Source organism: Hemicordylus capensis, chromosome 1 (assembly GCF_027244095.1).
Source record: "Hemicordylus capensis ecotype Gifberg chromosome 1, rHemCap1.1.pri, whole genome shotgun sequence".
In the NCBI taxonomy this organism is placed as follows: domain Eukaryota; kingdom Metazoa; phylum Chordata; class Lepidosauria; order Squamata; family Cordylidae; genus Hemicordylus; species Hemicordylus capensis.
In genome coordinates, this window is record NC_069657.1 from 400430778 (window position 1) to 400446494 (window position 15717).

General features: G+C 44.7%; 1 protein-coding gene across 6 annotated transcripts in view; it reads left to right on the forward strand.

The window, feature by feature from the left end:
* Window positions 1–15717, forward strand: part of DAAM2 (dishevelled associated activator of morphogenesis 2) — a 325498-nt gene that overhangs the window by 143848 nt on the left and 165933 nt on the right. For all 6 annotated transcript variants that reach the window (XM_053305346.1, XM_053305390.1, XM_053305362.1 and 3 more), the window contains one exon: window positions 4361–4566. In XM_053305346.1, coding sequence (XP_053161321.1) covers window positions 4393–4566 — 174 coding nt within the window. In that variant the 5' untranslated portion in view covers window positions 4361–4392. The remainder of the gene's footprint in view (window positions 1–4360; window positions 4567–15717) is intronic.

The window sequence follows — 15717 nt, forward strand, 5'->3', positions numbered from 1 at the left end:
CAAAAAATGCAGCTTTGTGTGGACTGCACAGATCCTTCCTTTCAAACTCCTGGCAGGAGACTTCCTGTTTGGATGAAAGGCTCACAATCAGTGTTGTGTGCTGAGATCCAAGGACTTCTTTCTCTTCATCCCGGCTAGCCTTTTTGCTAGCAACTCCAAACTCCTCACACCTGTGTTCTTTCAAACAGGAAACCTGGCAATAAAATGCAAATTGGAAATACGTTAAATGGTGAAGATCTTCTCTGCTTAGCCGCATGATATACACTCTTTCAAGAGACAGTCCTTTGACTTGAACAGTGGCCTCCAAGTTCCTGTGTGCATTCAAGAGTGCTGAAGAAAGTCGCTTGAGAGTCCGTCTGTGTGGGCAAATGTCTCCTGAGTAGACTTGGGCCTTAGCTCAGTGGTGGAACACATGCTTTGCATGCAAAAAGTCCCACTTTCATTTTCTGGCTTTTTCCAGTTTGGGCTGGGGGGGTACCTGGAAAGCTACTGGCAGTCCATGTTGGCAGTACTAAGCTAGATGAGTCAATGACCTGACTCAGTATAAGGCAGTTTCATATGTAGATCTTTATGGAGTGTCCTTTCTAAGGTAGCATGTCGGGACTCAGGGGTTACCTGCTGTAGGCCATGAGAACCGGAGCAGTCTGCAGAATAAAGCAGCACCCGTGGGATACTGAAAGTCCCTAGAGTAGCAGGAGCTGAGTTGTGTTGCCAGTTTCTGGAAGGACACAAGTTTCCCAGATGGTGCTTGGATTAGGATCAGAGTCAGGCAAGGAACTGGCTGCTAGGTATAATAAAGTAACAAAGTTGTGCCATCGAGTCGGTGTTGACTCCTGGTGACCACAGAGCCCTGTGGTTTTCTTTGGTAGAATGCAGGAGGGGTTTACCATCACCTCCTCCTGTGTAATATAAGGTGATGCCTTTCAGCATCTTCCTATATCACTGGAGAGGAGAGCTGGTCTTGTGGTAGCAAGCATGACTTGTCTCCTTAGCTAAGCGGGGTCCACCCTGGTTATAAAAGAATGGGAGACTAGAAGTGTTAGCACTGTAAGATATTCTCCTCAGGGGATGGAGCCGCTCTGGGAAGAGCAGAAGGTTCCAAGTTCCCTCCCTGGCATCTCCAAGATAGGGCTAAGAAAGATTCCTGCCTGAAACCTTGAAGAAGCTGCTGCCAGTCTGTGAAGACAATACTGAGCTTGATAGACCAATGGTCTGACTCAGTATATGGCATCTTCCTATGTTGCTGCTCGATATAGGTGTTTCCCAGACTATGGGAAACATACAAGCGGGGATTCAAACCAGCAACCTCTTGCTCCCTAGGCAAGTTATTTCCCCACTGTGCCTTTAGATGGCTGCTAGGTATAATTATAATAGGTGCAGAATAACCTGGGACATCAGCTTCTGTAATTCATCTTAGAAACTCTCTAGCCCTACTTCAGGGCCATCTGAAAAGAGCTTAAGGGGTCAGAATTCCCATCCTTGGGAGATTCTGGGGAGCTTGCAGGTGTCATCAGTTCACCAGGAATTAGGGGACTTAAATAATCAGCAGGTTGAGGAAGAGGAAGGTTGACATTTCCCACTTGCATCGTTGGGCTCACAATGCTCATATACAGGACCAGTTGCTGGTCTAGCCCCTCATCTTCCTCCCCCCACATGGAGGACCTGTCTGCATTTGACTAACTGAAAGCTGAGGCCTAGGTTTTTAATCTATTTAACATTGTTGCTTTTAAGCATGTGTGCCAGCGATTTCCAAATGCTGTTTGTTTGACGAGTTCTATAGTTAATTCTCATCTAATGGTCGACAGAGTGCCCCCCCAATACCACTTGGAAAACAGTGCAGTTCAATTGCAGATCAGGCATGGAATGACTCTGTCACAATCACAATGACTTAATCAGCAGCACAAGAGAGGCTTAACCACCCAGTGATGTATGCTTTGGGAAGTATACAAATATGTTAAATAAAATAATTAATCATTCTTCACTTGCCTGTGGTTTCCCAAAATGCTCTTATCTGTCTACTACTGCTGTGGGTGCAGCCACCTAATGGCGCAGTAGGAAATGACTTGACTAGCAAGCCAGAGGTTGCTGGTTCAAATCCCAGTTGGTATTTTCCCCAGACTATGTGGATCACGTATATCAGACAGCAGTGATATAGGAAGATGCTGAAAGGCATCATCTCATACTGCGCCAGAGATGGCAATAGTAACCCCCTCCTGTATTCTACCAAAGACAACCACAGGGCTCTGTGTTCGCCAGGAGTCGACACCGACTCGATGGCACACTTTACCTTTACTGCTGTGGTTGTTTCCACAATGGTAGCAACAGGGATGCGACAGAAAGATCTCCCCCTTCCCCACTATTTCCTTTCTCTTTCCCTCCCTAGCATTAGAACTCTGCTGTGGCAATATCCCAGGATTTCTGGTACACCATGTAGCAATGATCCAAGCACTGGAGAGTATAGTGAAAAAGGGAAGAGGAGGAAGATAATTTTTTCTTCTTCCCTATTGCCACTGTTGCTGAAGCAGCCTTAGTAGCCGGTGTATTGAGTCTGTGACTCGGATCGCAATCCAAGTTCACTCACATCGCAATCTGAGCTGGAGAAAAGCTATGGATGGTGGTTGAATGGACTGCTTTAAAATCTGAGGATGTTTTATGAGTGTGCAAATCAAGTAATTCAGCCAACAGCATTAGTTTAGCTTAGAGTGTGTGTGTGCGCGCGCACACGTGCACACACATCACATCCTTCTTCTTCATGTTAACATGGAGGAATTCCTGCTATGCTCAAATCAGTGCCACACCTATCAGCATGCATTAAACGTGTGGTGGAAGGAAGTCTGCTCATTTACCACCTTGATTGAAATACAACAAGGTGGTTAAAGGGAATTAAGCTATAATCCATTCTGAGCCCACACATGCTAGTAGAGAACTACATCTGTTTAAAGTCTGACATTCTGAGTATCTCACAGAGCTATCTGCATTAGCTGCAGTTTTATAATTTTATACACATAATTACTAATGTCTGTGGTTTCCTACTTCTACCAGGCTAGGATTAATGTGTGAGACTTTAATAGCTGCTTCCGGTATAACATTTTCTTCTGCAAGTTCTTCTCCCAGAGAAGAACTCTTTTGCTCTGAGAGAAGAAACTTCCTCTCTGTGGTAGAGTGGAAAATTTAAAACCCTGCAGTGTTTTTCAGGAAAAATTCATAAGCAGTATCTGGCCTCTATCTAGTCACTGCTGCCGCCACCCACCCCCGGTGCACCAATAACCAAAATGCGTGTGATCCTGTCTCTTTTAGGAAGCCGCTGTGTGGGCAGCTTCCTAAAAGAGAGGCAAGACTGCATGTGTTGGGGCTATGGTGCACTATGCACTGTGGCGTTGGGGGGTGAGTGGTACCACTGGCGGCAGCAGCAGGTAAGTAGACCCTTTGACAATCTTTCTCACCACCTCCCGGCAGCCCCTAAGGGAACCAGGACCTCCAACTCCTTTACTTGTAATGGAGAATTCTCATTGGGATTCCCCTTACAAGTATTAGCCACTCAAACTGCTGAACCAGTTTGGTCAAATGGTCCAGATTGGCTGTTGGTTCGACCCAACCGGCTCACTAGCATGCAGTTCAGCTTGAATTTGATTTGGATTTGAGCCAAACCGCGATTTTTGGTTCGTCCACCCTCCTGCTGGATTGCATGTTTAGGGACCATTCAAATGAGCCTCCTCTACCCCATGCACCAGCAGCCATCTAGCAGAGCCTCCCCTCCTGCAGTGAGTGTTGTAAAGTTGAAGGAAGCTGGCAGTTTATCAAAGTTTCAAGTGCCACTCGCCTTGACTCAGAGCGCCTGAAGTTGAGGGCTTCCTGTACTGTCATTCACACAAAAACATGTACGTGTGTGCAGATACCTGAATACATGTACAGTACTACATAATGTTTGTAGTGGGTTAAATCTTTATTATATATCAATGCTAACACAGGAATCCCCCCCTTCAAGTTCTGATGATCTTGCTGACAATGGTGGCTAAAACTGAGTTGACTAAGGTGAATTGAGCACACACTTCAAGAGCATCTTAGTGGCTCTCCCTCTTTTACAGAAGAGGTAAAATAGGCATAAAGGCATATTTATATTCATAAAGGCATATAGGTGTACAGGCATAATAGACATATTTTGCAGGTAAAGTAGGCATACAGAAAATCTTCAGAGATGAAAAGTATGAATAATGATTCAACATAATCATTTTTAACATACTGTAATGCACATCTTCATAAATCTCTCGCTCTCCTTTTTTTTCACCCAAACAAAAGCCTATTGCAGGATTTGATAGATACTTTTAAGTTTCAATGATTCTTTTCCTGTTTTTTTCTTTAGATCATGATCGTTAGATAGCACCCCACACCATAATGACCATGGCTCCCCGGAAAAGGAATCGCCCTGCTTTGGGGTTTCTTTGCTGCTTTGGGGGCAGTAACCTCCCGGAAATCAACCTCAAGGACAATAACCCCCTGCAGTTCCTGGAGTTCTCTGGGCCGATTCCACCAGCAGAGGAGCTCAATGCCAGGTTCTCTGAGCTTGTGGTAAGTTCTTGCTTGGATTTGCTTTATGGGAGAAGGTGGTTAGAAGATATCTAAAGGAGTGGTACATGTACTGCCTCTTGGAAAGCCTCCATTACAATGGGAAGGATGAGTTATCCCTATAACAAGGACAATCTTCCAAAGTTAGCATAGGATATTCATACACGCAGTGTGTCTCTAGCAGGACAAACTGAACTAACCATCTGGAAGGACACACATTAAACACAGATGAGAAGTGTGCTTCTGGCATTAAGAAGCCAGTTTTGATCTAGCTTCCAGAAAACTGTAATGCAACTCAAAGGTTCTTTAACTAACTGAGGGCTGAACATTATCAGATGCAGGGAGCTGCTGGTAAGCAGTGAAGACAGCAGCCCCTTATTGAATCCCTCCCCCCAGTAATAGGGATGTGCGAGCCAGCTCGGTTCAAACCGCATTTTGAATTGAACTGGCCCAATTTGACTGGTCAGAGTTCGAACTGGACTGGCTGCGGTTCTAAAAGAACTGGTCTGAACTGGTTTAGGGATATAAATCCAGTGAGGATTCCCCTTTACAAGTCTAGGGGTATTCCCTGTAGTAAGGCGTTTCCTACAGAAAGGGTACTTGGAACCTTGATTTTTCTGGCGTGGGACATTGGAGGTGGTTGCAGAGGCAGCGGCTCCTCCAACCCTGCTGCCAGCCTCCTGAAGAGCAGTCCGGGTCGGCTGCACAGAGGACTGAGCTGGGTCACAGCCAGCCCAGGCTGCTCTTTGGGAGGTCGACAGGGGATTTGGAGGAGCCCCTGCCACCACTGTCTCCACTGCTGCTGCAGCCACCACGGTCTCCTCTGCCATCCAACTGCTGGAAAAATCAAGGTACTAAGTACCCTTTCTCTCCCCCCACCCGCCTCCTATAGGGAATGCCTCTATACTTGTAAAGGAGAATCCTTGCTGGATCCCCAAATCAGCCCACAAACCAGATTGGCTCTGTTCAGTGACGGATCTGGACCGGATTCAGTTCGCCCGGACGTAGAAACCAAATTGGCCTGGCCAAACTGGTTCTGTGTTCATCCCTACCCAGTAACATATAGTTCAAGTTTCTCCAGTTCCATCAGTGGTAGCCAGTGATGTGAAACACACAAGTACACATTTGCAACGTTTAAAAACTAGTTTGACTCTGAGATTATTTCCCTGTAGGAAAAAGTCATGTGTGAATTTGTATCCTGGGCTTTATGGAGAAAAGCAGTGAGCATATACAGTAGTGGTAGTTTGAATTGGAAACTAGGCTGTAGAATTTGCCCCCTAGGCCTGGCTTGCACATAGCTGTGGCCTGTGCCTTGTACACACTAAAGCTCAAGCAGGCCACATTTGTATTGATTGGCTGGGCAGAGATTTTAATTGAATCAGAAAGGCTCAGTCTGTAAGTGTGCCAGTGTAAATCAACGACCTGGAAATGTTTGACAAAGCTGTGTGTTGTATACTAGCCACTCCACATTGGAGTCTAATGTGTGCGAGTGTATATTACAAAACCATTAGACAGAGGAACCTTTTGAGCAGCAGACAGAGAATCTGTAGTAAGCCAAGTATTTTGTTGGGCCCCTCGAAGTGTGCCCAAAGGCTACAGTTTGGCCTTTGATATTTGCCATCTGTTTTGTCAAAAGCACAATAAAATGCTGCTGCATTTATGTTTGTAAAAGCCACGAGTGTGTCATTGTACTAAGCATTGAAATGTGGGTCAGAACCCCTACCTTTTCTTTACTACCCCAACAAAAACCTTTCTTTGCTGCACTAATACAGGCAGATGTGATCTGCCCAATAAATATTAATTACCCTTGGATGTTTCACCTGCCTTCCTGGAACACATCACAACTGTTCTTGTGCTTGGACCTTTTAGACCAGCTGAATATCCTTTTTTACCCCCCTCTGTTGATTTTATCATTTTAATTCTCTCCAAATTTCTGGCATGGACTTCAAAAGCACTGCTGTACGCGATGGGAGCGGGAGGCATAATAAGATTTGTTCCATTTCTGGGCCCTGGAAAAACCAGCCTTTCTTTATTAGGTTATTGCTTCTCAGATAATAACCAGGATGCCCTCTCTCTCTTGGTGGCCAAGATGAAGGGTGATCTATCATAGGAAGCTCTGTGAGGACTTACTATATAAAAATCAAGAAGCTAGTTCACACAATCAAAATCCGGGTAGGAGGAGTGCCCATCAGTGATCCCTCTAACAGAGATTCCCAGATGTTGTTGATGACAACTCCCATAACTCCCAAGCAAAAGCCATTACAGCTGGGGATTCTGGGAGTTGTAGTCAAAAACATTTGGGAACCCCTGTTAGAGGGAACACTGGTGCCTATCCAGAGTGGGAGAGCTGGACATGTTTCCGATTGACAACTGTGTGGAAATGGCCGACGCTTGTGTACACGGCACACCTGCACATCGGCCATTTCTGGTACAATGCTGACCGGGGCTGCAGGGGGGGTATGCTGCAAGCCCAGTCCAGTGTTTTGGGAGAGAGTGCAGGGCTGGGGGAAGCGACGAGGCAGGTAAGAGCACCATCCCTGCCCCTTAAAGGACCCCCCACCTCCGAACTGGCTCAAATGTCAGCATTTCCGAATAGGTTCGGTGCTCCAGAAAAGAAACCCTGAACTGGTTTGTGCATATCCCTAACTCTTAATAAAGGAAAACTATGCACAGTCAAAGCAGGACAGAGGATGTCATGTTTGTGCCTTTTTGTCTTCCCTAGCAGAACGTCTTCCCTGGATTACGGAAATTGATCTTCTGTATTTTTCATCACATGCTTCCTCTCATTGGTTATTCAAAGACATAAAATCATATCATAGCAAATGGAAAATTAAACAGAGTCCTTTTCCACTGGTTATTTACCATACCTCTATGCAGATGTGCTGCTGCCTCACATATTTCTTGCCCTCTGACCTTTTTGGAGTGTTCCTTTTGCTGCCTTGTTCTCTGGTTTTCCCATCTCGTCTACTACAACACCTTTGTTTCGCTGCTCCTGCTGTTGCCCCATGCTTGACCTCTGACCACATGTATCTCTTACATTCCCTAGTGACAAATGAATATTTAATAGCTTAGCTAGCTGAGAACAACCATTTGTTAAAATATCTGCCCTCCCCTCACCCTTCAGCATCCATCTTTGACCAGTCCCTGACATCTCCATTTGTGCCCTCTAGGAATAATTTCTGTCCACTGTGTTTGTTTGAATTCTGAACTTTATATTAAAAGCATGCTGAATATACCTTGCCCAGGATCTGTTCTTATTACTTGGACCACAAATGCTAATCTGTTGTTTGGAGTTTGTTCTCCCTCTCCCTCGCTCTCTGGTCATCCACAAGTTTTGAGATCTCTCTGCATACCTTCGAAGAAATCCGAGCAATAAGACTTTGACTTAAGCCAGTGATTTGGGTCTCCAGATGTTGTTGGACTACAACTCCCATCATCCCTTTCCACAGGAACCAAAGGGAGACTCCCTAGCTTAAGCACTTGCCATCCTGGAAACCAGACTCAGGTTCTATGCACATCAGAGCTTCTTGAATAAGTCCCCCCGCAATCTTTTTCTCATGTCCCAAAGTAATGGAACAAAGAGCAAAAGCCTCCCTGTACTTTAGAAGATGCTGGTGTGGTAGGTCTGTACCCCATCAATGGTGAAACTGGCCCAAGGCCATCATTCCAGTCTGCCTTGGCTAGCTCCCCATTTTTCTCTTCCCATCTGGCACCATCCATACTGCTTGTAATGAAGTGCTGCTGCAGTTGGTGGTCTACACAACATGTGCCAAGCTGGTTTTGTGCCTGCTGGCAATGTGGGCTATTGTAAGAGCATGTGTTTTTCTTTGCACAGATTTATTGACTGAACAGGAAACAGAGGAGGATCTGGAAGAACTCTTAAAATCAGCCACAAAGCAGAGAGAGAATTGCTCCCCAAATCCTCTGCTTCTTTGCCTAAACATATGAAGGCTCTCTATGAGGCCATAATTGGATTGGGATTTGACACAGTTTCTTCCATGGCATGCTGGAACATGTATGTCTTGTGGCAACTATGTGCTTTTTGATATCTTTTGGTACTCAAGGTTCCACAAATTGAATTAATAATTTATTCCTGGGGACTGAAGTATGAAAGGTTCCTGCAAATGCTGCAAATTTTAGACATTAAATGGCAAGAGGTGTCAGACAGTAACCAACTCAGAAATGTAACCTGAGCTTTCTGGAGCGTTTGAGTGTCAAGAGTGTAGTAATTTTTAAGGATTAAGATTAATAGAGATTTAGGTGTTTTCCTTTTGAGCCTTCTGCCATTACAGCTCTCTCCATTCACAACTTTGAGCTTCCTTTTTTTATTTGAAGAGAAGAAACAAAACATTCAATATGGAATGTTGGTGGCACAAGTATGCAAGTACAGGATATATCCTTCATAAACAGAAATGCTGAGGCAAAAGCCAGACCATAATAATTGTATCAGAGATTCTTGACTACTTAGAAATACATCCCCCGCCACCATTTGTGGCCTTTCCTGTCAGGTAATTACCTTAATCAGAATGGGTACATTTATTTATTTGTTATTGACTCCTCTCCTTTAGGGGTGTGCAGAACCTGTTCACTTATGAACTGGACTGCTGTGATCCAGACCGGTTCAAGTGGTTCAGTTGCAAACCACTTTGAATCAATTCAAGCTGGTCCATGGAACCAACCAGGCCAGCCGATTGGTTTAACTGAACCAGTTCGCTTTGGTATGGTTCGGTCTGAATTTTGACCAAACCACACCAAATGGTCTCTGCACACTCCTATTTGCCTTGCTCTTACATTTAGTCTGTTCACCAAGTCATGCCACTGCTTTCTTGACAAAATTGCAAAAATACAGCCGTTCCTTCTGACTCCTGGGTGAGAAGTCTGATTCATGCTCTGGTCATCTCTTACATTAACTACTGCAAGCCCTTCTTTCTGGTCTTCTGTTGTCTCACCTCTGTCCATCACTTTGCTGCCAAAATAATTCACCCCTTGTTGCTCTGATCATATGACATCACTCTTTAAATCTCCACACTGCTTTCCTTCCCATTCCTGGATCCAGAACAAACTCCTTGTCCTTACCCTTGCCTACATTTCCTTCACAGTCATCTCCCTTGTGCTGAAAACTGGATTGTAAGATGATCTGTGTACAGACTTGACTCTTGTACTTTGTACAGGGTTGCACAACTCTCATGATCCTCTGCCCCAATGCCACTAGTCCGTGTCGATGGGAGTTTTGGTCCAACATCTGCAGGAAGGCTGAAGTTGTGCATTCCTAGTATAGTGCTATGCAGATGTTGTAAGGCTGTTTTAATAACTAGTGCTTCAGTAATTTGTCATATTTTTAAATTACATGTATGTCCCATTTTTCATGCAGGAGCACCGGGTGGCCCACATGATCCCTCCACCATTTTAACCTCACAACAACCCTGTTGTACACTACTTTGCATTTTTTTAAAAATAGAAAAGTCACCCAAGAATATCTTAACTAAATAAACCATCACCTACTCCTACTTGGGGACGCACAGGGCCAATTTGGATGATGCCTTGCCAGCCCATGTGATTAGAAAGGAGACACGTTGAGAGTGCACCTGTTGTGGCTTCTGCAGAAGATGTTCTGATGCCCTCCCAGCATGCTCCTTTAGTGGGTGAAGGGCTGCACATCTGAATGGCTGAAGGCCATCGTGGCTGGGGATGAGGGTGAATCGTAGTCCAATATCATCGAGGGACCCAAGTTTGAGAACCTGTGCAGTAGGGCTTACTTCTGAACAGTTATGCATAGGAATTGTGCTGTATGGTTTTTGTGTTTATATACGTCTGGAAGACGCCTCTGCTCCAGTCCATTTCCTAGTTAATATTTTAATATTTTCCTAGTGTAATATTTTAAAAGTATAGTATTGGATGGTGGAGCCAAAAGCTTTCTGTTGATAGTTTTTGGCTTCAACATCCAATACTATAACTTTTGTGAGTGTGTGTGTGTGTTGTCCTGCAGCATGTACATGCCAGTTGAATTATACATTCTTAAAGGCAGCTGTTAATGGCTATGAAACTCTATTAAAATGTAGCAGTTTTTCTACCCTGCCCAAGCCACACACATACAACAGGCTCATAAGGACAGCACAAAAAAAGGAAGCCTGCTAGCCTAATTTCTCACTGACTGCTACCATTTATGATGATGAGAATGAATATTTATATACCAGGTTTCAACATTCTCAAGCAGTTTACATAGAAAAGTAAACTTGAGGCTACTCAGGGTGGCATTTTTCTTCTGTGGCTGATGCCATAAAAATTCAGCAGCAGTTTAAAAGCACTAAATCAAACAAAATTTCAAACTAATAATGTAATGATTTTGACTGTTTTGGGGTTTTTTTGTAAACCACCCTGGGCCAAATTGGGAGGGGCGGTATAAAATGCAATAAATGAATAAATATATCCTGCTCTTCCTCTGAGGAGCTCAGAGTGGTGTATATGGTTATTTTTCTCCTCACAAAAGCCCTGGGTGGTAGTTTAGGCTGAGAGATACATGACTGGCCAAGAGTTACACAATGAGTTTCATGGTTGACTGAGGATTCAAACTCAGGTCTTCCATCCCGGTCCTAGTCCAACACTCTAACCACTACACTGTGCTGGCTCCCTCAGTTTCTCCCCTGACACTTCCTTGTGTACTACCAATTCAATCCCTCGATTACATAACAAATTGAACTCTTGCAAGGAGAGTTCCTGGGAAGTCATAAGGACATAAGGACAGCCCTGCTGGATCAGGTACAAAGCCTATCTAGTCCAGCATCCTCTTTCACATCAGACGCCTCTGGTAAGCCCATAGGCAAGAACTGAGGGCTTGCCCTCTCTTCTGCTGCTGATTCCCTGCAACTGGAGGTGGCCCTCAGACTAGTAGCTGTGTATAGACCTGTCCTCCATGAATTTATCTAAGCCCTTCTTAAAGCCACTTACAGACTGGTGGCTGTAACCACATCTTGTGGCAGAGAATTCCATAGGTTAATTATGCATTGTGTGAAAAAAAATACTTCCTTTTGTCAGTCCTAAATTTCTTGGCAGTTCAGTTTCATGGGATGACCCCTGGGTCTAGTGTTATGCAAGTGGGAGAAAAAACTATCCCTCTCCACATGATGCATAATTTTATAGACCTCTATCATGTTGCCCTCAGTCATTCCCCCTCCCAAACTAAAAAGCCCCAACTGATGTAGCTTTACCTCATAAGGAAGGTGCTCTGGGCCCCTGATCATCTTGTTTGCCCTCTTCTGCACCTTCTCAAGTTCTATAATGTCCTTTTTGAGGTATGGTGACCAGAACTGTGCACAGTAATAGAAATGTGGCAGCACCATATATTTTTACAAGTGCATTATGATATGAGTATTATTTTCAGTCCCCTTCCTCATGATTCCAAGGATGGAATTGGCCTTTTTCACAGCTGCCACACATTGAGTCAACACTTTCAATGAGCTGTCCATCACAACCCCAAGTTCCCTCTCTTGGTCAATCACCAACAGCTCAGACCCCATCAGCATATTTGTGAAGCCAGGGTGTTTTGCCCCAATATGCATCACTTTACACTTGCTAACATTGAACCACATTTGCCATTTAGTTGCCCACTCCCCCCAGAGATCTTTTTGGAGCTCCTCGCAGTCTCTTTTGGATTTCACTACCCTAAATAGTTTGGTATAATCTGCAAATTTGGTGACGTTGCTGCTTACTTCAACTTCTAAATCATTTATGAATAAATTAAAAAGCACTGGTTCCAGTACAGATCCCTAGGAGATGTCACTTCTTACTTCCCTTCATTTAGAGAACTGTCCATTTATACCTACCAGCTCTGTTTCCTGTCCTTCAAGCAGTTACTAATCCACACATGGACCTGTCCCCTTATCCCATGGCTGCTTTCTCAAGAGTCTTTGATGAAGAACTTTGTCAAAAGCTTTTTGGAAGTCCAGGTATGCTATGTCAACTGGATCACATTTATTCTCTCAAAGAACTCAAAAGGGTTAGTGAGGCAAGGTTTACCTTTGCAGAATCCATGCTGGTTCTCCTTCAGCAGGGCCTGCACTTCGGTATGCTTAATAATTTTATCTTTGAGAATGCTTTCCATCAATTTGCTTGGCACAGACATTAAGCTAACTAGTCTGTAATTTCCCAGATCCCCTGCCCCTGATCTCCTTTTTAAAATCTGTGTTGCATTGGCTACTTTCCAGTCCTGTGGTAAAGAGCCTGATTGTAGGGATGTTACATAATTCTACAAGGAGGGATCTTTGCAAATGTAAAGGGTTGTCCTCTTACATCTCTGTTGCTTTCCAAAGAGCTGGTACTCATGTACAAGGTTTAATTTGACTTATTAGATCTCTCTCTTAGAAACTGTTTTTAGTACACAGTATGAATCCTGGAATATCTGAAATAGTAATTAAATGTCTTTAAGCATGTGCAGAATGTTTCTCCCTCACCACTGAATTAGGGACGCCAATTCACAGCACAACCCTTTAACACAGAGGGATTTTACACTCCCTTTAACACGGAGGAGAGCAGGTCCATACCTGCTCCTCTGCTGCTCACCACCACTTCTTTAATCACAGCACCCAGTGTGCCAGTGGCACTTTTGTGTGCCAGTGGCACTTTTCCTGCACAACGCCGGCACTCACATGGCCTCTGCGCATGTGTAGCAGCCATGTGCATACTGGCGTTGCACAGGGGCAGTTGCGGGAGAGTGCTGCCAGTGCATGATGATTGCTGGGGGTTTGTGTGTGCTGTGATTAAGGAAGTGGTGGTGAGCGATGAAGGAGCGACGGAGGAGCAGGTATGGATCTGCTCTCCTCAGTGTTAAAGGGGATGTGTAATCCCTTCATGTTAAAGGGATGTGCTACGATTCGGAGTCTGAATCATGTTTTGTGCGCATCCCTACACTAAATACCCATCGCAGTGTTTCACTCCATGCTTAGGATTTGGAAGCAGGATTTCCAGGGCAGGTGGTATTCCTTCCAGGTAGAAATGAGTCCTAGAAACTTTCCTTTTAGTAACATAAGCATGATAAAGCATCAGTGCTGCATGTTTCTTTCCTAATTTGGACAGTGTTGCTTTCTTAGAATGGATCAAGTTAGCCATTGCCATTGAGGACAATGTCTCAGAAGTACACTGCAGATGCTCAGTGCAGTGAAAAGGGCTGTTCAGTGCTTAGCGTGTTAAATTGTGCTCCAGGTCAGCTTGATCTGGGCTGAGCTGTGTGTGTATATATCTTAAAAATGAATTTTTCTTCCATTTTTGCCTCTCTTTGGCTGTATGTGCATGGTTGTTTTGTTTTTTTTAAGGGTGATATTTCACTCATACTAAAAAATTGTTCAAAAATATATGCATTGTTTGAAACAGCCAATGACTGTAAAAGTGTTCAGTAGCAACAATAACTGCAGTGCGTGAAGATGAAGGAAGAGCATGCGATGCTCAGGTGAACCTCCTCCTGAGCAACAGCTCATGTATGCAATCATATGCCTGGCCTGCATTGTTAATGGTTATTAGGGGAGCATATTCAAGATAATTGAATGCATATTATTTTACACCCTTGAGCAATCTGGATGTGCTCATAATCAGAAGTGCAAAGAGATTTCTCAGAATTGGAAGAAACCAAAAGGATTTGAAAGCTGTGAGAAAAATACAGGTGGCGGGAAGGGGGGACCCAGCAACATTGTTAGCTGTATATTGAAGTAGCTTTGAGCCAGTCTGAGAAATATGTTTGAAATAGTAGAATGGAATCGTGAAGCCTTTTTCTCCTCGAGAAAGACTAGTGTTTGAAACACACTGGGAATGCAAGACACCTCTTCTCTACATAGCTGGTTGCTGCGCTTTCTCATGTACTTGTTTTACATGCTTTTGATGTGTGCACTGGTGGCTGGTTTGTGTGGCTGGGTAGTGGTTTGTGTGAGGAGCAGTTCAGGCTGGTGGGTTCTCATTCTAATTATTCTGGTGATGGTGAGTGCGAACTGCCCTGAGCCATTTTTGGAAGGGCGGTATATAAATCAAATAAATTAAATTAAACAAAGCAGGGAGGGAATTGTTGGTTCTAGAGCAGAATAATGTTATCCTTTCTATCAAATCTTCCTTCCTTCCTTCTACCCCAGAGGCCTTCCTGCAGCCCCTGCCAGCGCCCTTCCTCACCCCACTGGGGGTGCGCTGTTCATTTTTCCTTTTCCTGCTGGGATGCCCTTTTTGTTTCCCCTCTTTCCCCCCACTGACATGAGCTAGGCCCGCCTCTGCCACTGCTCCCTTGCTTAGTGGCACATTCTAAGAGGGAGCCAGCGTGGTGTAGTGGTTAGAGTGCTGGACTAGGACCAGGGAGACCTGAGTTCAAATCCCCATTCAGCCATAAAACTAGCTGGGTGACTCTGGGCCAGTCACTTCTCTCTCAGCCTAGCCTACTTCACAGGGTTGTTGTGAAAGAGAAACTCAAGCATGTAGTACACCGCTCTGGGCTCCTTGGAGGAAAAGTGGGATATAAATGTAAAATAATAATAATAAGAAGAATAAGAGTGCTTGGCGCTGTGGCCTAAGAATGCGGAGCACTGGCTTGCAAACTGAGGGGCAGGAGGGGTTGTCCTTCTGCTTCAGCAGCAAAATGTCTTGGCCCACCCCTGGTGCTTGTGATATGGTGTTCTCTACAGCCGCAGCTGGGGATGGCTTAATTCACTTTCCGTCATTTGTATTGGTACACCTTCCCTTCGGTGCTTTTACATAACATTGTTAGAGAGAATTAAAGGTTAGCTTAGGCCATGTCCTACAGCCAGTGTTTCGCTCAGCAAAGTCATTTCGTGAATCGGATGCATGCAAGGGGATAGAGCTGCTGAGGAAGTGAGAGGGTGACACCAACGCCCTGCCCTGGAAATGCAGCCTGCTTTTGGCACGGAGACTCAGCTTGGGTGCAGCAATTCTCTCCCCCCACCCCCAGCCTTTCCTGGCCCAAACAGTGGCATGAGCCAGCAGACTTTTGTTTGAGCAGGAAGCGATCAGAGAGGTGTGTGCCTGTGTGCTTTGGCTGGAGCTGGCGTGTTAATTGCTGGAGCTAGATAGAAAGGGACTGCTGGAGAGGAAAAGGGTGGCCGGAAAAGTAGCAGCTATTTCCTAATAACTTTTCCCACACCTAGCTTCCCTGATAGAGGCTCATTGGAA